General features: G+C 43.3%; 1 protein-coding gene and 1 long non-coding RNA gene across 3 annotated transcripts in view; one reads left to right on the forward strand and one right to left on the reverse strand.

Annotated features, from left to right (window-relative positions):
* The first annotated feature begins 411 nt into the window (after positions 1–411).
* Positions 412–18,066, forward strand: part of DENND1B (DENN domain containing 1B) — a 158,416-nt gene continuing 140,761 nt past the window's right edge. The window contains exons 1-2 of one of the 2 annotated variants that reach the window (XM_048067142.2): positions 412–783; positions 2,933–2,997. In XM_048067142.2, the coding sequence (XP_047923099.1) occupies positions 767–783; positions 2,933–2,997 (82 nt within the window). In that variant the 5' untranslated portion in view covers positions 412–766. The remainder of the gene's footprint in view (positions 784–2,932; positions 2,998–18,066) is intronic. The other variant, XM_048067143.2, reaches the window with a different exon arrangement.
* Positions 4,188–5,874, reverse strand: LOC106041954 (uncharacterized). Its single transcript, XR_001210834.3, has 2 exons — positions 5,581–5,874; positions 4,188–4,604 (listed from the first exon to the last, which is right to left on the reverse strand). It is a non-coding gene; the product is annotated as an uncharacterized lncRNA (long non-coding RNA).

Here is an 18,066-nt window from a genome sequence, read left to right on the forward strand (position 1 = left end):
AGGGAGCTCGGCGTAGGTGGGCGTTGGGCTGCTCAGCGCCTCTCAGATGAGCGAGACTTGGAAGACTTTCAAGGATAGTGTTATTTCTTCTTCCTTTCCAAACCGACTGGAAATACTCAAGGGCGTAAAGCTTTTTTAGGTGTGTTTACACGACTGTGCGTTTACTCCGGCACCTCCCCGAGCTGCTGCAGAGGCCGTGCAGCGGGGAGTTCGCTGCGAACTCCGCAGAAAGCAAGGCCAAGTTACCGCGGGTCAAGCCAAAGTCTATGACCTTTAGGGTGAAAATACTTCACTTTTCCACCTCGTATTAAAAGGGGCCGCGAGCGAGACACGCTCTCCGGCCTCCCCAGCCGGCCCGGGGCGATGCTGTCAGCCGGTCGCGACACTCCTGTCGCCGACAGAGCAGCGGGCAGCGGCGGCCCGGGGCCGGCTGGGCGGCCCCCCGGCTGCCCCGGGGCCCGGCGGCGGAGCAGCCCCGGGCCCTGAGGCTCAGGTGCCGCCGTGCCCGGGCCGCGGCGGGGCCTTCCTGGTTGCCAGAAGGTGCCGGAGCCGCCGCAACAGGAACTGAGAGCCGGGGGGAGGAGGCGGCGCCGCCGCCCCGCCGCAGTCGCGGCCCGAGCCGGGGGAGCGGAGCAGCCATGGGCCGCCGCCCGCCGCCGCGCTGAGCAGCCGCCCCCGGGGCCGAAGGGGGGAGCGGGGCCGGCGCTGCCCTCTCGTCCGTCCCTCCCCGCCTCCCTCCGTGCCGGCCGGGGCCCGCGATGAGACCATGGACAGCAGGTTCAAGTGAGTGGGGGGCGCCGCCGAGGCCTCGGGGCCTGCCGGGCCCGCCCGGCGCGGCGGGGGAGGAGAGGAGGGGAGGGAGGCGGCGGGGCGCCCACCGGCCGCTGAGTGACAGCCGGGCGGCGGGGCCGGGCACAGGGGCGACCGGCGGCAGGAGGAGGAGAAGGAGGTGGCGGGGGGAGCCCCGCGGCCACCCCTCGCCGCCTGCCAGCCCCGGGGGTCAGCGGGAGGAAGCGGCCCCCGGGGCTGGGGGGGGGGGGGCGCGCCCCTGGGCTCGATCGTAAAATGGTGGCGGGGTCGGGGGGCCGGGCTGCGGGGCCGCTCCGCCGCCTTTCTGTGCCGCCGCCGTGGCAGGTGCAGCAAGGGGGGGACCGGCTGCAAGGCCCCGCTCCGCAGGGCTGCAGGAACCGGCAAAAATCGCCGCCCCGCTGGGTGGGCAGGGAGAGGGCTGCTGCTGAGCAGCCACCGGGAGGGGAGGCAGCCGACAGCCCTCGGGTGACACTGACGCTTATAGGTGTTGTGGGTGTGAGGAGCGAACTTGGAAAGGGTTTTCTGGAAGGGCAGATTTAGGGTGGTGTGGTGAAAGGCTGGAGCCGAGAGCTTCCCCCACCAGCGTACCCGGTAGGACTGGAGCGGGAAGCCCTGGTTCAGTGTTTGCCGCACGGTAACTGATTCACCTTAAAACAACCCAGGGACACGTGGAGGGGCAAAATGACCTCAGCTTGGGCAAGGTCACGGGGAAATGGCACTTCATTTAAAGGAAGGACACGGACGGTCCGCTTTTGTAGATAGCCAAGTGAAGCCAAGCCTCTCCAGTTTCACTCTGAACCTGCTCCCAGCTGGAGGAACAAGGCGCTGACCTGAACCCCAGCGTAACCTCCAGCCCCCTGGACTGAGGGGTTGTAACTCTGAGCAGGGTTGGATTGCCTACACGCAGGATCTGTAGATCCTGCGTTTTTCCAGCTAAATACTTGAAATTATAATGCAAGGGAAGATTGTGATATGGGAGGGTTATGTCTCGGTAACCTGAATTAGACTGTAATTGCATATGTCAGGTGATGATGGTGCTGAGGTCAGTGAAAGCACGAACTGAATCAATTAATTTGTGACAGCTGAAATTTTCCCCAGCTCAGCCTTTGGATTTCATTCAAAGCTGCCTTTAAAGAAACGACAGAGCATTAACTTGCTGCACCCTTTGTTTGAAGCGTTCTAGAAACTTGGAACCAAGTCCGGGTTTTTTTTAATCTACCTAAAACTCCAGTAGGAGCATTACCCGAAGAAAGGAGTTCAAGTGCGAGCCTTTTATGTGGTTAAATAGATAATTGATATGGGTGCGGTTATACCACTTGTTTTTAATATAAATAGCAGCGAGCTTGGTAGCCAGAGAGAGCTGGATGGTATAGCAATGGCAACTTGAACTATTTTAATAACAACGTAGTTTTGGATTAGGATGAGCGCTACCTGCTTTAGCATGTGCCATTCATTACCATCAGGTGTGCATTTACCAAAAGGCCCCATCTCCCCACACCCTCTGGCTGGCTGGGTCGGGGATGTGTCCGTCCCCAGGCACTGCCGTGGTGTTTTCTCGCTCGTGGAATTGTGCCTGAGATTCAGCCTGTAACATTGACGCTGGCGATCGATATCTTGTGAAAGAGGAAGCTCAGTGATTCTCGGCCTTATGGTGGTGATCAGACGCATCCAAAGGATAGTGGCAAAAGTGTGGCATTAAAATGGAAGTTCGATGATGAACCATTTCTATTAAGTAGAAACAAAAGGCTACCTGGGATTCCCTTTAGTGTGTTTCAAATTGATCATTTGATAAGGATTTTAGTAGTACTTTTTTTTTTTCAAGTGTTAAGCGTGGTGGAGCTGACGAAAAGCTATTTTGATGCATAAGGCAATGACAGTATCAAACAACCTAAATTATGTGATTTATTTATCTTCTTCATTCTTTTTTTAATGCTGTACAGGAAAATGTGACTTCTTAGTTCCGTGGAGGAACCAATCTGATTTCTAATTTTATTTTAATGAAATTTTAATTTATTTTAATTTATTCTGTACAAACAGAACAGAAAAGGTGTAACACTGTAGAAAATGATTTACGCTATCGGAAACATCTGTATGATTAATCAACTGTGTTTGTTTCTCCTAGGGAAAATCCAGAACGTACCTTTGATTTGGTACTGAAGGTAAAATGTCAAGCATCTGAAAATGAAGGTAACGTACTGTGCCTATCGGTATTTATAGAAAGAAGAGATGGAAAAAAAACTTGTTTGTATCCTGCTCTAGTTTGGTCTAATGTTATGAACTGCTTTCAGATCGGGATTGTATTAGAAAATGACTGTGGTAACTGTATTGCCTTTTAAAATCTATTAATGTGTTAATTCATAGTTGTCATGCTTTTTTTTATTGTTATATTTTCCTTTTGGTTGTTGTAAAAATACTTTTGCTCTGAGAAACTTGCAAAGCTTGGACTTGAAGCGTAGCTTCCACAGTTCTTAAGAAGACGTTGATTTTGGTATAAGATTTCTTTTAGCAGCGCAATTGACTTCTGCCTATCAGTGGACTATTCATTTCAATTAGTGTCACAGTGAGGAAGAAAGTTATTTTCCAAACAGCAAAAATAAATTTTTTTCTAGCTTGTGTTTGGCAGATGCTTTGGTGTGGTACATGAAACAAACAGCGATGAGTTCTGACTTGCACTTGTATTAGCCGTTGGTTTCACAGCTCTACAAGCATGTGGTAAAGAGATCTAGTACCACAAGAGTTACCTGAGAGAGGTTTTTTTCATCTTGGGTGTAAAAAGATGATGGGATTTCCAGTGCTAAAATTAAAGTAACCTCTATAATTTCCATTAGGGGAACTCAGGTCATGTTATCATCCAAGGTTACTGGCCTTCTAGAAACACCGGGAGAGAAGAAGACTTGTTGGGGTCATGTAGCCATGTTAGCCTGTGACAGTTGTGTCTTAATCACAACTGTAAGTACAATAAATTACACTTTAAAATTGAGCATATTTCTTATCCTGCTGTGCTAATGGCTGCTGTTTCTTGAGTTTACTATTCTAGTAAGTTAGAAGCCTACGGAAGAGCTTATAGAAGTATATAAACCCTGACTATTTCATTTTTTTTTCTTTAGCCAACATTTTCATTCGTGGTGTAAACGGTACCTGCCTAGTATGTCTACAAAGCAAGTTTTTGTTGAAGCTAAACAATCATAGCTATTTAGGTCTTTCACTGACAGTCACAACAGGCTTTTCTGTACCTGCTCTACTGTGTGCTATCCGTTATTGATACCTCAAGTTCCTCTGCTCTTTTTTCTTTTTTTTTCTTCCTTATAATGCTGTGCTTAGTTAGCTGTAGAAGGACATCTTGGTCCTGTTGCAGTCCTCGGTTATTTTATTTTATATATATATATATATATATTTGTGACCAGCAAGCATCCTTCACTTACTGTCAGCCTTTTTGATTTGCTGTCAGTACGGTCGTAGTTTAGGGAATCAGACTGGCTTTCCTCACTCTGGTCATTGCTGTGTTTTATTTTGTATCGTGGTACACTTGTCTTCTGTTTGCTCACTCTTGCAGTTTTTACCTTGCTAATTTCATAGATGACAATTGCGAATCCTGCTTAGCTACTCTACTTCTGATAGATTGCTCCTTGTATTGCAGCTTTAGTCTCTGCCTCCATCTGACATCCTTTCTTGGAGACCCATTCGCATCTCAACTCAGGCTCGGCATCAGGCAGCAGGTCTTGTTCAACTTCTCTTGTCCTTTCCCTCCTGAGAGCTAGACTGTTGATAATCCTGCCAGGTCTTCGTCTTGAAATCTGGAAAAACATGTTTTTCCTTCCGTGATCAGAATGTGGACCTGTAGCCGCCTAGTTCCTTTTATCTGCCTTTTGACCTGTGCCTTTTGTTTCGCTTTATTCTATCTTGACCATCGTAAGAAGCCGCTTTTTGTTACCTGGGGCTCCTGACTGACCACCTAGGCCTGAATTCTGGTTTTGGTCCCTTCCCGTGCCTCCCTAGATGGGCACAGCATGCTGTTCACCAGTTGCCTTCTGTGGAGAACAGCAGCTTTAGGAAACCTGTGTGCAGCCGTGAACAGTTGACGTGGAGGCTGCGCTGCGGGTGCACCCTCTTCTGTCCCACTTCTCAGCGCTGCCCCCTCTGCCCCGCACGGGCTCAGCTGCTGCTCACCCGAGAGGTGACCTCGTGGATAAGGAGTGGGGAGGCCGAAGGCATGGAGGAGGCATGCAAACAGGGTTCGAGTCTGTGTGGTGTGACCAGTGAGGGGCTTGTAGGTGTTGCAGCAGGCCTGGTGGTTGTATCGATTCCTGTTGCAGTCCCCAGGTAAGGACAAACGCTCAGTTTCCTCTTGCCAGTCAAGCTGTGCTGGCTGACTGTTCTGGTTACCATCTTGCTGCACTTGGTGAGCCACCTGGGATTTGTTTTAATTTCTTTCATATTATACCTAATTCAGATAACAAACTCTTTCCAGCGAGGGTCTGACGTTATATTTACATGTGGTGCTACGACTACAATAATATATCAAATTAACATATCTGAATGTTAAAGTTATTTAAGGGAAATTCACGAGGGATAAAAATGTAATGTCTTCACCGCCACTTTAGAAACAGAGCACGAGGCTTGTCATGCTAAACAGGGAGCTTTCAAGGTTGGTTTATTATAAGGCCTAACAAATTTGACAGTTAGCCTGTATTGTAGGTCTTGCCTTTAAATAGATTTTCATGCTAGGATAATCTTTTGAATATATCATACTTGAAAATGTGATCCATTCACCTGTTTCTTTGCTCATGCCTTTCTTTCTTATGAAAGAGATTTGTGTTTAAATAGGGGCTTTCTCCCTCGCATCCCATCTGCTCCTTGTACTTGATCCTGAAGCTATGTCAGGGTTGAATTTGTGACATCACTGTCATCGGTGTTGCCGTGGAAATATCGCAGCCACCAAATTCTGATCTCCCTGCGTGAGTGAGCAGCAGGAGAAGCCGAGTCAGGAGAGAGGAAGACCTTACTGTGACCCGTGTATCTTGAGGCTTTTTCTGTTCAGGCTTCGCTGTAGCATGCATTCTCCTGAATTTTAATTTCCCTTTGCCAGTGTATAACTGTTCTAACAAATAAAAATTGAGGTAGCCCTGCTGAATGCATAACTGTTAATAAGGTGATGGTTTTTATTAGGGTACTGTGTGCCTGCATCAATGTGACATGATGAAAAAATTTCCAGTTAAAATTAGCATGTTTTTGGAAAAGAATTTTTAGGTAACTTCTTAATTACAGCATAGCTCTTGAGGAATGTTATTTTTTTCAGATCTGACAGTGTCCTAGGGCTCTTCCAGCTATAAAGGATCATATGTACATGAAATGTGGCAGGGTTTATTTGTATTATGAAATTTCATCTTAAATCTTTCCACTGATGATTTACAATATTGTTTTCTATTTGATGTAGGCACTTGAGAGGTTTCATGTAGGTTAATATAAATTTATCACTCCGTGTGTGGCACGTAACTCCTCAATTAGCTCTAGGCTCAGTTGGCTAGCATGGCACTGGTTATAGTCGGATCCAAATTTTGTTTTCCGTTGGGTAGCTATTTTCTGTCATGTAAGGGTTGCTTGCTTACTTGAGTATTTATTTCTTAATACTGTGTTGTTGATTGAGTGGATGATGCTTTTGGGCTGCTCTCTCTTGCTCTTTCTTTTTTAAACTGCAGAAGTACACAATAATATTGCTGGACTGAGTAAAATAGTGTACTTGTAACCTTTTCTCATTTGTGAGGCAGGAGAGAGAGAGGGGATGCTTCTTGGGTAAATATTCTTGTATTTGAGCACTGCATTGAACTTGTAGCATGCATTTTAACATTTTTGCTGTTGTTGATAACCTTTGTTCTTTTGAGTTAGATTAAAAATCTTCTGTTTATTAGAAGGGCTTAATGCTTACTGCTAGCACAAAACAGAATATGGTTCTCTTACTGATTTAGAATGTTGCCTACTGTATTTTAGTGTAAACGACACTTTAGATGTTAGACCACATCTCAGCTTTACCTTGTAAGTTGCATTTCAGCTGTATTTGATTAGACAATTGAGGCATTTATTCCAAAGAGGGGGAGAAAAGACTTCAGGAACATTGTATTGTAGCCAATGTCAAAAATTCCAGTCCTCTGCAGCCTGGTCAAAATTGCGAGCATTGATTCATGTTGTATGTTGAAACAGAGTGACTGATTAGTGTGGCAGGTTTTTCTTTGGAAAATTTATAGCATGATTCTCACAGAAATTTGGGATGAGTTAACTTCTGTTCGCCATAGTTTGATAAGCAACTGGGAGATGGTGCTGAACTATTGTAACTGCCCAGTGCTGCAGCCATAAATTTGGCTTGCAGTGTCGATAGCATCTTGTGCAAAAGGTTTGACGTTGCATCCCAGGCAGTTGCAAGTTATCGTTAATTCTCCCCTATGCTACTCCTTAGGGAACAACAAACAAAAGAAACAGCAAAAATGTTTGCCCATTTTTACATCAGCAGCTGGCCTGTGTTAGATTTTCACTTACAGAGCCAAAGGACAACTTGGAAACAGGTATTATAGAAACTGTCATGTTATTTTAAAGACTAGCATTGCTCTTTAGGGTAAAAAGATACAAGTTCTTTGCTCTTTGGGCTGAATCGTACTTCCTAGATATCAGGAATAATGTGCTCTTATGGTCTTCCTGAGTGCATAACCTTATGTAAGACTTGGTTCAAGATTGTACGACAGCTGCACATACAGCAAGACACATACTTCTGTCACTGTCCTGTCTCCCTTGAAAATGCTTGACCGCACCTGGCACTAGAAGATACACTAGAGCCTAGAAATTGGCTAACCAAAGCAGTCTGCAGCTTCTTTTTCCTCCTTGTCTGTACACACCCTTTCATCATAAAAAGTAAACTGATTTTTTTATTTTGTTTTGGGGAATTGATGTTTCTGAATTCCGAACAGGGGACGTACCCAAAGTAATGATTCCAGTGTTATCTTCACGACTACTGTATATTTTCACTATTTATACGTGAACATATGTATATGCATGCATACATCTGAACTTTAGATTTTGGTTAAATATGCAAAGAAAATGTTGATAATTCAGCTCATTCTATAAACTGTACGCCGTATACCGATTTTATTAAAACTGGGTTGCAGAGGCCAAACACAAAAGGCAACACAAGTGTAGTAGCAAGAAGTAGAATGGCTACGTGCAACAACTTCTGTGAACATAAGGTCTTCTGCATTTTTTTTCCACGGCTTCCCAAGAAGAAGATGACTCAAGCTGGTTTCAGTTTGTGTGGTTAAGAGTACAGTTTGCTACACCTTCATTTTCTTCGATTATAGCACATAGAAAAGCAACAGAAAGAATTCCAGGCTAGAAAAGGCTCCGCTGTGAGCGTGCCTGTAAATCCAGGGAATTAAACCACTGGATGTCTTGGTTTGTGTCCAGGACTGCTTTAGTCCTGACTGAAGTTTTTCAAGTTTTACTTAAAAATCCCTTTGAAATAGCAGTTTGCTTTGTCTTTAGGTAAAGAATAATTGTTTGAACAAGGTTTGAGATTTGTCTGCTTTGCTCCTACAGCTGTAGGGCTAGATGCACCACTTTTGGAGAAGATTTTTTTAAGTTTGTGGTGAAAGAAGAGAGAGAGAGAAGGTGTTTTTAGGTTGTGGTGAATTGCATAAATAGCTCCTGTAGCTTTTCTTGCCTATGCCAGAATGACAATAACATTGTTCTTCAGTAAAAGTTCTTGCTACCATTAACTTCTCATGGAAAAGGTATGAAAATTTGCTCAATTCTGTATTGGTGGAGTTAAGAACTATATGAATTAAGTCCAGGAATTAGTCCAGAAGTTTAAAAGTCTTTGTATGGGCTTTGATTATAATCTATAAGTTACTAATAAGGTAGGTTACCCGTGAACAGAAATTATCAACTGCATTCAACTTTTTTCCAGAGCTGGGACCTTCCAGGAACTACCTATCTTGCTTTGGTAGGATTTCAATTAAGAATCTTCCAAAGCTGATTTCAGGGTTGTGGTCAGAGCAAGCATTTATTTATTTTTTTTTTTAATTTATTTTCTTCACTGTAGAGAGATGTTTATGAACCACAAACACTCTGAGCCTGTGGGTGTAACGTGCTGATCAGATAACTCTTTTCCTCTGCTGCTTTTTTTTTTGCAGAGCATCACTCGAACATGATTTGAAAAAATAAAATAATGCAGACTTCTTCATGCATTATGCTGATAGAATTATATTTTTAAAGAGCAATTAAAAATTTTGATATAATCTTTTTAAATTGCCAACCTTATTTCACTGTTGGTTTTAATTGGAAGGGCCTACAAAAAGTTAGCTTTGTCGAATATTTTAAAGCTGTTATGTTTGTCAGATGGCTCTGAAGAGTATCTATACATTGCTATGAACTGGCTAAACTTTCTTACGAGTCGTATATTTGTAGATTTTCAGTCTCAAATATTGCATTGCAATGTGAGAATGAGAAAACATCTTTTACTTTTTATTGGTCTAGAATAAAATTTGTACAGTGCCATTCTGAACCTGGGCTATCTGAATATAGTCTTCAATGCAGTTTTTGTATCTTTAAAAAAAAGAAGGCCTTCTTTTTGGACCCCTCTGACATTTCATTAAATTTAGCCCCCCACCCCCAATAATCCCCCCAACTCATTAGCTTCATGTGTTGGATTTTAGGTTAATGCTACTTCCACATAATGTTTTCAAGTGGTGGTCTGGTACATAAAAGGCTTGGAAGAGGATATTTAACCTAGTCTGTTTTCTCCACAGGATTATCGATTGATTAGGAGCAGAATGTTTCACAGTCATTTGTTTAGGATTACAAAAATGTTTTGAGGGCAAATGCGGATAGTGCATGAGTTTGTGCATCCTTGTTATCTAGTTTGACAAACCGAGGAGTGTAAGGCAGAATTTGGCTGAAGCTCTCTCATGTATGAGCACCAAATGTGCTATAAGACCTTCATAATTTATAATTTTTTGTATAACTTAAAGCCCTCCAGTCATATCTAAATGAATGTATTCATCATATTGAAACTTTTCATTTAATTGGAAAGCTCTTCAGGGTATGAACAACGTCTTCCTGTATGCTCGGACTGTCACTAGCAAAGAGTGGGTGTTGTAGAGTTAGGAACAAAAACAATTAAAGCAACTATGGTTTTGCATTTATGTTTAAGATTTGATGTGTTTTTTGTTTGTTTTGATTTTTATGCGAAACAGAAATGGAGGGTTAGTTATTCCAGCTTTCAGCTTCTGTTCACAAATGCAAAAATGTGGAGGAAAGCGTCGGTGCTTTTCAGTGCTGTATTTCCTATAGATTTTTTTTGCCAACCTACAGAGATTCTTGGATGTATGTGTAATTTGGAGGCGGGTGCAGATATGCGTGTGTAGGAGGGGGAATGGTGAGAGCTGCTGGAGAAACAGGTCAAGGAGGCTGTGTCCCTCCTATCTCCCCTGGGTTCTTGGCCCAGGAGAGGAGAGGAGACCTCAGTGCGGAGGGCTGAGCCCGGTGCTCAGAGGACAGGGCAGGGAGGGCGGCCGGCCCCGCTCGGCTCCAGAGGTTCCAGCAGTCGTGGGTGCAGGGGCAGGCTGTGAGCTCCCTGGGCGCCTGGGGGAGAGTTATTTCTCCTGGCCACGTCGTTTCGTTACCTCGTGCCACAGGCCACTCTCAGCAGTGTGGTCAGCTTGGGGACAGTGGATTGAAAAGGGAAAAAATCCAATGACTTAACTAATACAAATATAATTTTTTTTATAAAAAGTAGTTCCTATAAAATTCAGTACAATGGACATATTAGTATTAAAATAAGCAAATAGAAGCCCCAAATGACAAACTGCATTATGCAGTGTAGTCCATCAGTGTAAAAGCTGAAGCTCCTATGCTTGTTTCACATTTAATTTTAGTTTCGTTTTAGTGCTTAACTATTTGAGATGGCTGCCTGGGGGATAGTTTGCAGGCTTTTAAATTGCTTGCATTCAGAAGTGTTAAGAGTTCACAAATTTTTCTAAGCTAATGTCAGCATGCTTCTGCCCTCCCACACACTGAACAGTCCATCTTACACAAAAGTTTATCATTCTTTAAGGAGATAGGCTATGCTGATAGCTTTCCATATATAGCTAAATGGCTTGTCTTCTCTGTGTGGAAGACTTAAAATCTGCTTAAAAAGCTTTAAAAATGGGTTCAACTTTCAAGGTTTGTAACGTTTTTTGCAAAGCCATAAGGCACTGTCTCTCTAGCACCAACTTGAAAAAGCTGAAGCGTGGGGTTTCTTTCCTGATTCACAGCAATGGTCTGTGTAGTTTTTTTTCCTTCCCCACTTGTGATAGTAGCGGGGGATGCAGTACACATGCTCCTCGTGTAGCTTGGAATCGATCCTTCTGTTTGTAAATAAAGTGAAGCATGATCAGGGCTACAAAGACAACTGTTACATAGGCTGTTAATGGAAGCCTTTACAACAAAACAAAAAACCCGCCCGCAGACAAACAAAAACCCTAAAGCCAAAGTAAGTTTTCACAGTAAGGTGCTGGTTTTATTCCTTAAAATAACTTAGTGTAGTGAGAGCAGTTTGTGTGCAGCACCACTTTGCAATCAGTGTGTTAAGAAGCTCTATTTTTATAGTAGGGTGACTTGTGATAACTCCAGGATCTAGGTAAAAGCATGATATTTACAGACACACACTTGAAATGGAAGATTCTAAGTGATAGAGGAAACAGTGAAATGCTGTAAGAAACAACTTCTTCTATTTGCCTTTGACGTTTTCTGTGTATTTTGGAACTGTAGCTCTACATTTGGAACCAAGTAACTTGGTGGATGAAGGCTTCTTATATTTTATGAATCTGGTTTAGGAGAAAAGATTAAAACTTAATACTGAACTTCATCTGGAAAGAAGAAGAGAAAAAGCAGAAGTGGTGAGGGGAAAAAAGGTCTGAACAAGATTTTGGGTGTGGTGTCTGTGCTTCCTGAACTGGGAAAGCCAAGGCAGCAGTTCAGAATCAGGCAGTTGTCCATTGCAAAATTCTTAGTCCTCGTTTGAAAGGTACTGTCCAAGTATTAAATCCTTAAATAGAAATCAGGCTTGAAGAACACCGTTAGATAATGTTTGTTGGAGCTTGAACATGGGTCTGATTTCTGTTCAAATTTGGGTGGGTATTCAGAAGTAGATTTAAATCTAGCTGAAAGTACAAGCTTGTGTCTGAGAACAGTAAAAAGCTTAGGGTTTCTGTATTTATTTAGGGTATATTTAACATTTTTTTTAGTTAATTTCAAGTCTTAATCATCATAGAGGTGTAATTATCATAACCAAGGTATTTTGCCATAGATGTAACCATTCATTTTTCCTTCCGTTGCATTTTTCCTTAAGCTCAGAATGGGAAAGAGTGACACAGAGTGATTAATGCTTCTGCTTGCGTTCAGAGAGCAAGAAATTCCTATTCATCCGACTTTAGATGTGGTTCACATCGAGGGTTTTATTTCTTGTATTGGTTGAACCCGTGTTAGAACACATGTAAATATTGTAAGATTATGGTGCCAAACGTTTCCTTTTGAGAGGAGGCAGACCTTTTGCTCTGTTATGTGACATGCTAAATGCAGAAGTCTGCTGTCTTTGCAATTAACCTCAGTATTTATCATCCGGTATTTAACTTAGATGTGTTACAAGAGCAGAGTTGTGCTTGACACAGAGAGGCTGTGATGATAACCGCTACAAGCACAGCACTGCTACCCCCACGAGTTGCAAAGGAAGGCTTAACTTTTTTCAGGCAGCTACTTCCAGGAGCACAGAACTGCTGCTGGAGGGTGCTGCGTGGGGCGGGCATCCTTCCTGCTTCGGTTGCCTCCTGGTAGCCTCGTGTTGCATGGGGCTCACCGTTGGGCTGCCAGGAAATATTTCTCACATGAGTCAGATAAGCAGGAACCGGTGGGATTTTCGTGCCTTCCAGTGTAGCATAAACTGTTGTTTCACTTCCCGGCATTAATTTGAAGTTGTTGAATGTGGTGTGTTTTTAAATAAATATGTTGCCAGATCCAGAATCTGAAATAAAAAAAAAAAAAAAGCTATAGATGCCCTTCCTCTCTCCTGCCATCTTCTTGTGGCACATTGCAGTGATGGCTTTTGGACTTCTTGGCTGCTTTCAGAGTGCTGTTGTTGAATCCAGGTTATGTTAAACTACTGTCTACTGCTTGAGAATATGCCTTCAATAGTTTAGCTCGAGCTTTCCAAATTTCTGTTCATGCAGTGAAGCTTAGCTCTTAAGGAAGAAACAAATACTCAAGGTTATATCCCTGTCATTCACAGTGACTTTAAGGCATAGCACATTTGGATGTAGATTAAATTTTCATTTTGTGTGAACAAAGTCCTGTCTAACAAGCACAGTTATGCTAGATTCGTGTCATGCAGTAATTTATAGAAGTGAAAATAGTTAACGGTATTGTGACACAACATGGGAAATTTTGAAAAACTTTATGCAGGAAAGAGTTTTGCTGGTATTCATATTCTAGGTATCTTCTTCCTGCTAAGAACATTGCCAGATGAAAAATGACTTCAGTTCCCTAAAGCAGATGAATTGCTTGCTACTACAGCTGAAATTAATGAGCTTTTCATCGTGTCACAGGTAGCTGTGATGAAAAAGTGGTTGTATACCAGCACAGGTAAAGCCTTCCGACACTGGAAACTTAATTTGGGAAGGTTCTGAGCATTCAATTGCTGATTCAATCAAGCACTTTTAACTGGTGCATCTGAGTTAGCCCACTTTAGTCTGGGAGTGGGCCTGTCCCATGCAATGTAAGCACATGCTTGCATCTGCTTTGGCGTGCGGTCAGAACCCCGTAGCATCTTGCAAGGTCTGCTCTAAGAAACTGATACAAGCCTCAGCTGGGGAAAAAGTCAGCTCAAACTGGTGTGTGTACCTAATAAGGAAGCAGCTGAAAATGAGAATTATCTTTCTCAGTCTTGATATAATATCCTGTATTTTACACGGAATAATTTGAAAGGTACTCACTTGTATTCTGGTGATTGTGTTAGAAATCAGTCCTATGGACGCTTGAGACAAAACAAAAAAAAACAAACAAATGGTGAACTGCCTCTAAATGCCTGGCCAAAAATATATTGCTGGCTGAAAACACTTTCCATTGTCAATTAAAAAAAAATAAATTAAAACATGCCCTAAATTCTCTGGCAGCCAGCGATGGTGACTATCTTCCTTTGAAATACACAGTGTTGTGTGGCACTGCTAGATGCTGACAGATCCAGCAGACTTCTTTGTCTTTTACGATACTTGTCAGACCTTGCAGTCCTTGGGGGAATTTGCATTATTTATTCAACAGTGAACAAAACAGAAATCCTTTCAGCTCCTATTATTGGGGGTAGTGATGGAGGAATGGCTAAAACAGAGAAAACAATAATAAAAATAAACCCAGCTACCCGTGGAGGAGGCTGAAGGAGACGTAGTAGGGGGCGAGCTGGTGCTGGCCGTGGGGGGTGTGAACGTGGTCTCCTTGCACGTGATCTGCCGTGTGTTTTAAATAGGTGAGGAAGATCTAAGTCTGCAGCGTGCTTCGGGGCTGTAGAAAGAGCAAAAGAGGTACTTTGCTCCCAGGCCGCCGTTAGTCAGCTCAGGCCGGAGGCGTGACCGGCTCGCCTGGCGTGGAGCGGAGAGGTGGCTCTGCTCCCAAACCTGCGCTTCTCTGGGGCTCCTGGGAAACCCTGCGGCAGTGACGCGTGGTCTCCTGCAAGCTGAAAAATGCCGTGTGGTCATCTGTGTAAAGTTGGGGACCTTTTGTTGTGAGGCGCTCTCTTCCATAGGAATACCCGGAAGAGGCTTTGGCTTTCTGTTTTAACAGTGGATGTGCTTCATGTGCCATCCAAGCTTTAGGCTGCTCAGCAGCCCATTTACAGGGAGACAGATGCGTTCAGGATAGAAGCTTGCCTCTGTCTGCCGTCATTTCAGTGAAGTGTGGCCTGGGGTCGTTTTGGTAGTATTGTAACCACGTGAAGCGAACGTGCAGCCTTGGTACATGCAGTTGTTCTGGTTTCTTGCTGGGCACATAAACCAAGCAGTGCGCAGGCCAAGTCAGGGCTGCTCACGTGTCCTAAAATCGTAACGAGATTTTTATAAGCCAGCAAGGATTCATCTTGTACAGTCCTCGTTACATCTTAGCATAAACAGGGAAACTTGATGCTGATGTATGCCGCTGGGGTGCTGCTGCTCCTGCGTGCATCAGTCCTGGGAGTTCCTCACCTAGGCATCCCCAGTACGTTCGAACTGTCAGCACACCTGGAGGCGTTCGTCTGTCGGCAAGCAGGACAGGAGGTCTTGCCAGGACAGAATGTGCCAGAACAGCATCAACAATAGTTGCAAGCGAAGAGAGATTTTGAAGTGCTTTGTATGCAATGAGACCAAAATCTTTTGGATGTTTTAATTATTTTATTTGTAATATTTGTTTGACCTGTGTTTAGTTAATGTTGCTTTGGAAATGTAAAAGAGTGTCTGTTGTTTATCATAGCAGTTACTATAGTATCTCTGTGCCTGTGGGTCAGAAGGCAGCGAACATTGAGGAACAGATACAGATAGCCTAATCTGAGATAAAGACTGGAACAGTTAAGTGTTATGGGAAGTGAGGAAGTGCCTTTTACTGATTGATGTTCCAGAACCACCCCCCATTTTTTTTTGAAGTCCCTGCAGTATATGTTTGATTAATCTATTTGATGGGAATATTAGAAGTCATGTCATATATGAAAAACAAAAAGAAATGATAGCGTATGCTGTGTGTTATCCTAAATTAATAATCCTGTGACAGAACAATAGTGATCCATTACAATAACATAATACATCTTGGAAACCAAAGAAACCACATTTGAAATATAAATCGATAGTTCTAAAGTTTAATTACCCCATAATATTCATGGTTTATTCAACAAGATTTCTGGAGTTTTTTGTTTAACTCTGCAGTGTATCGGCTAGACATACCGGAATAATGTACGTGTCGCAAATATGCTTGGTTAGGCAGAAAGCCAGATTTTAGTCTCAGATCTGCTTTGAACACCAGTAACTGAGAGATGAATTGGAAGTCATTATTTTCAATTTCATTAGGCTCTTCTAAAGGGAACGTTTACTGTATAGCAGGGATGGAAAAGCAGTGGTTCGTTGAGATCCACCAATTGAATCTTCCAATCTGAAATTCTCAGACATCGTATGGTATAATAATTATATTCATAAATTATGTGGGCAGTGAAACAATAATGCTTGTGCATAAATAGCCATGTTAGAAGTTGTGGACGTTGATATAATGCAGAGGTGTATGAATGAAATCTGCTTTATGTATCATAAACCCTGGTCCTGTGCTGTGGGAAATAACAAGTAATTCCTGTGCACTGAGAGCTGACCATACGTGCCAGAGACATGGTGGTACGACAGATCGGATAATACGCAGTATTAGCCAAGTCTGGTTTGAAGTAAACAAAGAAGAGAGTTTTATAAACAATAAATGAAATATCTTTGTAACTTGTGGGATTAGATAGCTTGGTAGTTATTAATACGATATAAAATCTTCCAGCTCTGGAACACGTTTATAGAGCTACCTCTGATGGATTGTGTTGTTTTTTTTTTTTGTTTTTCCTCCTTTTGAGTGTCCTGTTATTGTTCATTTTTGTTTCCCCCTCTGCATGTGTAAGATTGATGTTTTCATTTGGCTTAGCAACACTAAGGGAAAAGGATGAAGAAAGCTCATTGTAAGGGCCAGACATAATCCTAGATCTCTGTTGAATTTTGCTGATGTTGAGCTTCAGCCAAACTGGGAAAAAAAAAAAAAATGGTTGCAGAAAGGTAAAATTCGTGCTACGTGCTAGCAGGCAATGCAAGCACCACCCACCCCAGAAGGGGAGCAAAGAAAGCCAGCAGCACATCGCTGGAAGCCTGAGGTAAAAAAACGAGTGTTGCTGTTAATACGCATCCAGGAGGTATTTTCTGAAGAAAAGAGAAAAGATGGAGCTTTTTTTTCCTCTTTGAATAATATTTTTTCCAGGAAATAGCTACTTCAAGTTTGAATCGAGTGGCTAACACTAGTGCATCGCTTGGTGGTAAGTCTCTTGTGCCAGTTGCAAGTGTTACTGTATTCTGGTCTATAGCCTCTCTTTCCCTGGCGAGCTAACAGAAAGCAAAAATTAGCTCAGCTACTGCCTGGCTGCCCAGGCCTTGTGCTGGCACAGGCGAGGTTGTGCAGAGGGGATGAGAGCTCCTGAAGCTGGCCCTACAAAACTGGTAGGTATGTGTGCTGGTCCTCGGTGCTGGAAGTTAGGATGCAGATGCATTGTGGGGATATCTGTGCTTTCTGCTTTGGTTGTAGAAGAAACACCTCGATTTTTCAAATGGAACGAAAATGTCATTTTCCTGTTAGCTTTCCCTTATCTCTGGAGTAAATATTTGGGAATTATAATTTTTAGAATATCAGAAAATGACCTGAGACTGTTTATTTTGTTGACTAGCTCCTAATTAGCAGTATAACCTTAATGAGCAACGTTTTTGGCTGTGGCTGAAGAACCCTTCAGGACTCCCCTTCAGGCAGGAGCCCAGGCGGGTGATGCCTGTGGTCAAGCAGCCATCTCGCCTCACGTGGGCTGTCTGCTGGAAAAGGCAGCAGGGAGCTTTTTCTGTATGAACTTGTAAACATGTTTGAGCAGTAAACAGCCTTTAAAAAAAGAAATCGCTGCTTTATATACTGTTGTTTCATTCAGAGAGGGAACCACAATTGTGTCCTCCTTGAAGCGCTTAAATATTTACTGTTGAAAAGATGAAGCAAGACTATGTACAATCACTGCCTTAGCACCACAGCAGCGCTTCGGCTGCAAGTCTCTGTGAAAGTTATAATTTCCTGCTGACCTGTAATGTGAAAAAAGGTGTTCTAGGCTCTGTTGAGCTGTGAAACTTACCATTAAAACATGGTTAATGTTGCCCTGTGCAACCGCATGTTTACAAGATTTCAAGCTATTCATAATTGAAGGAAATCAGAAAATTCACAGCTAAAAAGTATGTGCAGTTTGCCTGTAGCTCATCAAACCTTCCCTTAGGTGCTTACTGCCCTGTCGCCCTCCAAGGAGCAGCACCAGTGAGAAGGGAAGGTGCTCTGCTTTCTGTCCACACAGCAAGGGAATTGGGCGCATTGTATGGGAAGCTCCGCGACATGGCACTTCTGCCTCTGGGCCCTCGCTGTGGTAGGGTAAGCTGAGGAACTCCTGCCACCTCTCCTGTG

This window comes from Anser cygnoides, chromosome 8, assembly GCF_040182565.1.
Source record: "Anser cygnoides isolate HZ-2024a breed goose chromosome 8, Taihu_goose_T2T_genome, whole genome shotgun sequence".
NCBI lineage: Eukaryota > Metazoa > Chordata > Aves > Anseriformes > Anatidae > Anser > Anser cygnoides.